This window comes from Triplophysa rosa, linkage group LG14, assembly GCF_024868665.1.
Source record: "Triplophysa rosa linkage group LG14, Trosa_1v2, whole genome shotgun sequence".
Lineage (NCBI taxonomy): Eukaryota > Metazoa > Chordata > Actinopteri > Cypriniformes > Nemacheilidae > Triplophysa > Triplophysa rosa.
In genome coordinates this window covers 4726783-4736297 of record NC_079903.1, presented here as the reverse complement: position 1 = coordinate 4736297, position 9515 = coordinate 4726783, and the positions used below count along the sequence as shown (strand labels likewise).

At 39.2% G+C, this 9515-nt stretch overlaps 1 protein-coding gene across 2 annotated transcripts in view; it reads left to right on the top strand.

Moving 5' to 3' along the window:
- The first annotated feature begins 4364 nt into the window (after positions 1 to 4364).
- cwf19l2 (CWF19 like cell cycle control factor 2) overlaps positions 4365 to 9515 on the top strand; it is an 11894-nt gene continuing 6743 nt past the window's right edge. Inside the window, exons 1-7 of one of the 2 annotated variants that reach the window (XM_057350632.1) lie at positions 4365 to 4479; positions 6134 to 6244; positions 6469 to 6594; positions 6674 to 6763; positions 7806 to 7925; positions 8072 to 8165; positions 9204 to 9319. In XM_057350632.1, coding sequence (XP_057206615.1) covers positions 4387 to 4479; positions 6134 to 6244; positions 6469 to 6594; positions 6674 to 6763; positions 7806 to 7925; positions 8072 to 8165; positions 9204 to 9319 — 750 coding nt within the window. In that variant the 5' untranslated portion in view covers positions 4365 to 4386. Of the gene's footprint in view, positions 4480 to 6133; positions 6245 to 6468; positions 6598 to 6673; positions 6764 to 7805; positions 7926 to 8071; positions 8166 to 9203; positions 9320 to 9515 lie in introns of both variants that reach the window. The other variant, XM_057350631.1, reaches the window with a different exon arrangement.

Genomic DNA, 9515 nt, shown 5'->3' with positions numbered 1-9515 from the left:
GGTTCCTCTCGTACTGAGCAGGATTACTGTCGCAATAACATGGCATCAGTAGGGTAAAACCAACCTGTCTCACGACGGACACGCTTTGTATATATGAAGTGTACACTGCGATCACGTTCTCAGCTGTTGTTTAAACATATCCGTGTTTCACGTACATATTGTTCTTGTGGCTGTGCGCTCTCATAGCTGCAATTTGGTTATTGTTACATATCGCTACTTACACCTCTATCAGCTTTGCTCAGCAGCCCGGTTGTGGGATTACTGGAGTGGAGTCTTTGCATGCTGTGGCCGTATTCCATACTGTAACACTGTTCAAAGTAGGGAAGGAAGGAGGCGGGAACCGGCGAACATTCAAAAACTAATAAAATAAACAAACATTAACACGGAAGTAAAAGGGCCGACAGCCACCTCACAGTAGACTGCCGGCCCCACAAACATAAATAAAACTTAACATGTCCGGGCCCGGTCCTCTCTCATCAGTAGTCCTGTCGCTCGTCCTCTTATGCTCCCGATCACCTCCGTGAAACATGCAGGACCGGTGTGCGCACAGCTGATTTCCACTATCACTCACGCCACCGGCCCCGCCTCGTTGCCCCACGGCTCTCATCCCGCCTTCCTCGCTACACATACTTTTATGTAAATTGTGCGGTTTTACTTTGTTGTCACCTATTCTTCTCGACCTGTGTGGGCATGCTGTGGGTATGCTGGGGGAAGTGTGGGCATACTGGGGGAAGTGTGGGCTGGGTGTGGGAATGCTGTGGGTGCACTGGGGGAAGTGTGGGCATGCTGTGGGTACACTGGGGGATGTGTGGGCATGCTGTGGGTACACTGGCGGAAGTGTGGGCATGCTGTGGGTACACTGGGGCAAATGTGTGGGCATGTGGGGGAAGTGTGGGCTGTGTGTGGGCTTGGCCCCGTATCTCTGCTAGCAGCTATATTTTGATTTGTAATCTAAGTTTAAGTTTAAACATAACTCTGGGCCTAGTAAATCAACATCCTCCTGCGAGAGCCTGTGGACTGACTGACCATCCCAGCTCCATCCAAGGCAATTCCATCACCACCCAAGAAAAAGACGACTATCTGGCCGGCCCAGCTCAGACAATTCCATCCCCAACCGAGAGCAAAGACGGACTACCTGTCACATAAATGCTAAATTTACAATACTTGGTATTTAATGCTAAACTTACATCACACGACAGCAGTTTGAAGTTATGGCTGCACTCAGTGACTTTGATTGGAGGTTGCTGGGTGGGTGTTGTAGGGAGTAGGGGGGCTTGTTGGTTGTGGTTCGGGGCGTTTCATTTGTTGGGACTGTGTGGGTCTGGTCTGGTTGGTCTTGTTTTGTGGTCGATGTCTGACAACAGAGGAATAAAATTAATTATGCCATTACTACTTTTCCCTGGTTGTTCCTCTGTTGTCTGTTGTTGATCGCGGAATGGGACCGGGTTGGACCTGCACGGTTTCGGCGGGTGGGGCTTCCTGCGGCTCGTGGGCTCTCCCTGTTCTTCGTGGACGTTGCTCGGTGGCTTTGGTCGGGGTCACTGAGTGCAGCTATGACACGTCAGAGGAGATCTGGCCCTCCCGGCTGAGCCTGGTTTCTCCCGAGGTTTTTTTTTTCTCCATTATTCATCATTGGAGTTTGGGTTCCTCGCCACAGCAGAGCAGTGCAGTGTTGGCTTGCTCACCGGGAGACTGCATTTATTTATTTATTTATTTATTCATTTATTTATTAGTTATTATTTATTATAATGATCTTGTTTGGTCTATAAACACCATGCACTGTGCTGTGTTTTACCTTTCTGTGTTTTTCTTATTTGCTCCTGTAAAGCTGCTTTGGAACAATGCACATTGTGAAAAGCGCTATATAAATAAAATTGAATTGAATTGAATTGAATATATTTTAATTAAATTATAGTAGCCTAACTTTTACTGATTTCTTACAGATGCAGTGATCCAGAAGTTTCTTCACCAGGGGCCTATTGGGGATGGCAATAAGCCAAAAACTAACCAAGATGTGGAAATACAAAACTGCAGCGATTTAGCTATACCACTAATATTGGTTAATGTTCTGTTTCTTTTGCCTGTTCAGTGTTTTGATTGATTCTGCAGCTTAATAAGTTTTTTTCTATTTAAATAAAGACTGTTTAAATAAAGATGTTTTACTTTTCCTAGCTTATTGTACAGTTAATGTTTAAGATATGGAATGTGCATTGCACTGCAACTTTGTAGAAACATCCTGTTTTCAAATATCTTTTTGAAGTTCAAAGATCCCGTATTGAAAGATCAAATAGATGAAACCATATATTTCATAATTAAAAGATCATTGCATATATAAGTGAACATGTCACGACACATATATGTCTAATTTATATATAAATAATTATCACTTAAAATACATATATCACACATATATTAATAATTATATACATTCCATATATGACAATAAATGTATTATACATACATAAACATATATTTTTGTATGGGGTGGAAATATATGTCAATATTTGAAATTGTACCATTTTATAATAGAAATCTTATATGGATTGGGCATATACAAAACATGTAATTCATATATGGATATTCAATATGTGCACATACATTAAATTTCCGTATGGGGATTAACCCTTTCCTTGCTTACTGTTTGAATAAATTGTAGCAAAGTTTATTATTTAGTATTCATTTATTTGTATTAAAATAGGCAATATGAATACATTTGAACACTTTATATTACTGCATGCATTGGGTAATTTAGGTATTTTTTTTACTTTCCCTCTGGTTTGGTTATTTGTAGCGGTATTACCTTTGATCGTTTCGTGCCTTTGACGTTTAAAAATTCTTCACACATTTTGCAGAAGGTGGCGGTAATGCACCAATATGCTGGATGTCAACTGCCGTTAAACACATAAGAAGAAGACGAGCACCAATCGCCGCTCTCTTTTCCTTAGCGGATCGATTTATTCAACGCTTGACTTGTAGGGCTGCTGAATAATATGTGACCCTGGACAACAAAACCAGTCTTATGGGTCAATTTTTCGAAATTGAGATTTTTACATAATCTGAAAGATGAATAAATAAACTTTCTATAGATATATGAGTTGTTAAAATATGACAATATCTGGCTGAGATACAACCGTTTAAAACTCAGGAATCTGAGAGCACAAAAAATCAAAATATTGAGAAAATTGCCTTTGAAGTTGTTAATCAGGGGCACTGTGGCAGACCATCCACTCACAAAAATAAAGTTGTTATATATTTAAGGTAGGAATTTTATTTAAAATATCTTCATGGAACATGATCTTTACTTAATATCCTAATGATTTTTGGCATAAAAGAAAAATCGATAATTTTGACCCATACAATGTATTTTTGTCTTTTACTAAAAATGTTCCCGTGCTACTTAAGACTGGTTTTGTGATCCAGGGTCACATATTGTGTGCGCACTATTATCTTGACTTACTGAGCCTCGTTTATTTATTGGTTATTTTTTAAATGCAGAAATTAATGTTCTCTGATGGCTATTTATTGGGGTTTTTTTTGCAACCAGAAAATAACCAGAAAACAACGTTCCCTTATGGTTATTCATTGGTTATTTTATTGCAACCAGGAAATATCAGAGAATTCTGAATCAGAGAATTCATGGAGGAAAACCCTACAAATGTTCACTGTGTGACAGAATGTTCGCTCAGTAAGGTTCGCTCAAAGCCCAATTCAGAATGAATGATAAACTTAAGTTCCATTAGGTTAAATTTGCTTAAACTACTCGTAGTGTAGATGTTTCACTGGGGATGTCACAGTACTAGAGAAAAAAATGTGTTTATCCTTTGTTTTGTATTGATGTGTTGCCCATTGTTTATTTTGGATTAAAGACTTTTATTGTTTTGCCTGTTTAAGTTTGAGAGCTGCTAAATTTTCTTTAATGAAAATAAAATCTACTGTACTGAGTGCAATTTGTAGGGATGATGTAAAAGGACATGCATGGAGAAATTGCTATCTTGCAACACATTATGAAACGTGCAATGAGTTAATATTTCTTTCATTGTAGATATTTTTCTCATATTTGTTTCCGTCTAATCTGCCATACTTGAATATTTTACATTATTATATATAATGCAATTGCCTTCTAATAAACAAAGAACAACATTTTGACATTGTAGTGCAGGAGAGACATTTATTAACAAAAACCAACTGGGATTTACAGTAAGTGTACGTGTCGTTTAGAAATAAAAGCGCAGGTATGAGGATGGCACAGTTTTATTACTTGTCCATTTTCCATTTGTGTATTCGTCATGCGCCCCCTGCAGGAAGACAAGCGAGTAACATCACCACACCTGCAGCCGCAGTACGGCAAGTGTTCACGACAGCGGAGAGCGCGTTTGCGGCAGCATCATGGCAGCGTATGGTATGAGTTTTGAGAGCGCAAACAGCATTAAATCAAGAAAAGAGGACAAAAGAGAAGCGAGAGAAGAAATACTACAGCGGGTAAAACAAACAATCACATTAAGCTTACATATAATGTTGGGTTCCGTGAGAAGAAAATCAAACCGAGCTGAAAGAGTGTGATCAGATCTGAGCTGTTGACCATCATTCAACTCTGAATTATTTGCAGTTACAAATATAACGTTATATATTTTTTATATAAATCAACTGTTTAATGAAGCGCATTAATATGTAAATGCCGTTATATACTAACTTAATCGTGTTGTGGACGTCATGAACGTCGATATTTTATTTTATTTTTTACAAGTGCTCGAATGAAACTTAGCTGTGTTTAGCTAGGACTGCTGTCAATTGTTATGATACAAAGTGGTATTTACAAAACAAATGCTCAAATTTCACTGGTAATGCTTACCTCTTGTATGGTGGATTATCTCTATCACAAATGCTTTGGGAATTTAAGATGCATTGGGGATATTGTTTGGTAAATACATTTTTATGTTAAAACAGTTACTAGTTTACAGACGCGGTGTTATAAACCATCACCTTAACATATTTAATACCGCTGGATGGCGCTGTTTGTGTTTGAATCTGTGTGAATGAACAGTGTCTAGATTTTAGAGCCGCTCTGTCTGTACTTAAGTGCTTTTGTTACACAGGAGTCAGGACACATTTGTTTGTTAATTTATTGTTCATTTTGGCTTTGAAAACCTAAAAGCGACAGGTGGATCACTGTGACAACTTACCCTGTGTAGTGTGAGACAACAGGGTGTATGAATGTATATTACTTTTTATGTTGCTTTTATGTATTTTCTTTTGCAAATGAAATAACAATAGGCCGCTACATGCTTCATTTGTGTTCTGTTGAAGACAGAAAGGACGTTGTTGCATGAATTAACCCCTTAGGAGGGTATACATATCTTTCTTCAGTCCGTCTGTTTCTGCCGTTTGATATAGTTTCTGCCCTGTATAAACTTCTCTGTTTTTGCATTAGCTTGAGCTGATTGTTCCGTTTCCTGTTTGTCAGGACATTAAAACTTTGATTTGTCCAGATCTCAGTGTGTTATCTCTCTAGCACCTGTGTTAGGTTTTCTCTGAGCACACATTTGCTTCTGGAAGGCTGTCAGACAGGACTTTATCGCTCCAGTGCATACACACACAACCCTGTGCAGCTTAATCCTCATTTGGTTTCTGAAATCACGGGAACAACTGCTGTATATTTGACACGTTTGTAACATTGTGTGTTTCCACTTACAAAGCTAGTCAAGGTTACATGCACCAATAAATCTAAATCTTTGCATATGATGTTTAGTCATAATGTCCTTGTCAGTGGTCTGATGGAGGATGATGTCTGAAAGTTTGAGTACAATTTATAATGCTTTTTTTTCTCAATTTTCTTTGTATATAATTTATATATCATTCTATTATCAAACATGATTAGAAATGTTTCTTGCATAACTGAATGTACATCACAATTATACATGAAACGGTCACTTCATGCATTCAATCTTCACAATTACACCATACAATCGCATACTATGAAGTTGCAGGTTACACATTACTTTCACACAAAATACAAATAAAGTTTGCATTTAAAATGTATGTGTACAGCATATACAGTACATGATCCTGCCGTGCCGTCCGATATTTTTATGATGAACCTCTTTTAACAAGTGTCTGTGTCGGTTTCACCCCGAAGGCTAAACAGAAGTTTGAGGATGAGGAGAGGAGACGGGCTGAGAGGAAGGCCAGGGGTGAAGACACATGGATGCTGCCAGAGGTTGACAACCGACTACAACAGATAGGACAGGTCAGAGGTCAAACTGTGACCCGTGCATTTAAATGTCAAGGACGATTTATATGTTCCTGAATGTTTAATGTAGAATCTTCATCATAATCTCTCATCAAAATGTACTGCTGGTGTTACAGTTGTTTTATGTAAAAACATAAAGCTAAATGACACAGCCTTTAGGGTTTATGCTAAATAACGAATTATTCATTAGAACGTGTATAAATAAACCATGTCTCACACAGGAGCATACAGTGAAAAACAAGAAAAAGAAAAAAGAAAAGAAAGCCAAAAAGAGTAAGAAAGAAAAGAAAAAGAAGGTCAAGAAAGAGAAAAGGGAACAGGAAGATGGATCTTCAGACAGTTCTCAGGTGGTATGTGTCTGTTTCTGGTGTGCGTGTCTCTGTGAGAGCATCTGTGTTTTACTCTGTTAATCTTGATCATTTTTAGGACTGTGAGGATGAGTGGGTGGAAGGAGGCGAGAAACCCTGGAAGGTGGAACAGGAGGCCACACCCACTAGCTCAGCCAGTACTAACCAAGTAAGATGCAGAGGAGCTACTGTAGCTGTGTGTGCTGATTTCATCAGATGTGTGGCCCTGTAGAGAGAAAGAGATTCCTAATGTTATCCTAATGTAATGATTTGAGCGTACATCATCATAGCAGCTGAATGTTATCCAGTTTCTCTTTCAGCTGTGTTTTGTAATCACATAGAGAGAGAGAGATAGTGAAATGGCGATTGTTGTCTTACACACTAATACTGTTATTACACCCAAGTGGAGAGCTCTCTCTCCTTGTCTTTATCCCGCTCTCCGAGTCTTAAAGGGACAGTACACCCTGAAATAATTCTGTCATCATTTGAAGAGTTTGGTTCCAAAATGAGATGACTCCTTTTTAAAAAAAATCTAAACTCATGTTTTTTTATTGTGCATTCCAATTAATATCAACGAAACTGCCGTTTGTTTGTTTTGATTTAAGCCACAATAACTCAAAAAATACAACTAACTAACACAATAAAAACATGATAACATGATAAAAAACATAATTTTTGATAAGTTTAGTTATCTCATTTTGGAACCAAACTCCTCATTTATCCCCCTCGTGTCAAAACCCGTGTATGACTCTTTCTTTAGTGGAACACATAAGAAGATATTTTGAGAAATGTCTTGGTGGTTTTATGTCTATACAATGGAGGTCAATGGAGTTCAGTGTTGTTTGGTTATCAGCATTCTTCCGAATATCTTCTTTTGTGTTCTACAGAAGAAAGAAAGTCAGACAGGTTTGAAATGACATGAGGGCGAGTAAATGATGAAAGAATTTTTATAGATTTCGGGTAAACTGTTCCTTTAAAAGCCGTTCATACTGATAGTGATTTTTTTTCTCTGGTCTACGTAGTTTGTGTTTATCTACATTCAGTGAACTTGTTGCATTTATACGTTCATTCTTCTCACGACCATTTAAACACTTTCCTGTCCAGAATGTTGAGAAGTGATCTTTCAAGCTTATATAGTGTCATACTACAGTTTCCTCTCATACACATGCTCGATTGGTTATCACAACTGATGTCTGTTTGAACTTTCCCAGAGAGACGATTGGATGACCTTTGACTTCCTGGCTATGAAGACGACCTCCGTGACGGAGAGACGTGCTCAGAAAGAGGCCGCGAAAGAGGCGGAAAGAGAGAAAGCACAGGCCATCGAGCAGGTGTTTGTCTGTCTAAAATCTCGTGATCTTAGGGCATTGTGCACACCAGAGCTTTTAGAGTGTCTTTTGCTTCAGTGAAAACTCTTTTTAAAAACTTTTTTTAAATATGTTTAGTGTGTTGAGAAGTTGTATGTGTTCTCTCTCAGGCTGGTCTTCACAGGTTAGAGTTGAACCCGTATTGGAAGGATGGAGGAAGTGGTCTGCCACCTCGGGAAGCAGCTGGTACTGCAGTTAAGAAAGGTAAACAGAAAGCAGGTGTGATGTACTTCTGCCCCCGCTCAGACTGTGACATGTTGTTGTGATTTTAGCAGCTGCACACAGCACCGTCTCTGTTAGATCTCACACAGCAATGACCTTTGACTTGACATTATTTCACACGACAACCTCAACGCGGGTCATGAAAGCCTTTGGCTTCAGTCCTGCCGCACAAGGACAGAGCGCTGGATTATGAGATATTTTTCTACACTGCTAGCTGTCGAGTACATTCATTAGGAGGGTAATGATATATTGTGCCATGATGTATCTATCACACTACAAAAAGCTATAGAATTGTTTTTCAGTACCCAACCCTAAAAATGTCCCATTTCTTTACATCATAAATAATATTTTTTGGCGCAGCGCGTGCCCGTCTGCTACACCACCGCCCATATAACCAAAATGGCATGATCCCCATTGCATAACACCTCTGGGAAGATTCGTCGAATCAGGCTCCTCCTATCAAATCTTTGACTATTCGGGGTCACCCCTAACGTGATGTTTGTGTAATCTTGTCGGTTGAGCTGCTTACACGTGACCTGCGCCAACATATTATGTTTTAATGTTTTGTGTTTGTTTTATGTTGTGCTTTTACTGTTTTTAAAATGTTCCCTTTTAGGTTTTAGCTTTTCTTATTCTGATTCTAATTAGGGCCCAAGCCACTAGGGGCGCCGAGAGCCCTATTGTTTTCATTTGGATGTTAAAGGAGTAGTTCACCTCAAAATAAAATTCTGTCATCATTTACTCAGCAGCGTGTCATTTTAAACCTACATGATTTTCTTTCGTCTGCAAAACACAAAAGAAGATGAAAAATGTTGGTTAACAAAAAACATTGGTCCTCATTCATGGGGCCCTATTGTGCAAGGGACCAACGGTTTTCTGTTAACAACATTCTTCAAAATATCTTCTGTTGTGTTCTCCAGAAGAAAGAAAGTCATACAGGTTTGAAATGGCATGAGGGTGAAGAAATGATGACAGAATTGGGAATATTCAGATGTTTTCTAAAGATTCTCTCTCTCTCAGCTGGAGTGGTGAATGATGGAGGGGTAAGCTGGCTCCGGAAGTCTTATCAGAGGATGAAAGAGCAGGCCGAACGGGAAAAGCGCAGTGTTGAGAGCGTGGTGGCAGAGAGATATGGGGTGAACACACACACACACAGGATCACTGCAGGATTTTGTAACTACATTTTGTTCATAGTCCAGTGAGGAGTTATTTGAACCAAAACTGTGTGTGTGTGTGTGTGTGTGTGTGTGTGCGCGTGTGTGTGTGCGCGTGTGTGTGTGCGCGTGTGTGTGTGCGCGTGTGTGTGTGCGCGTGTGTGTGTGTGTGTGTGTG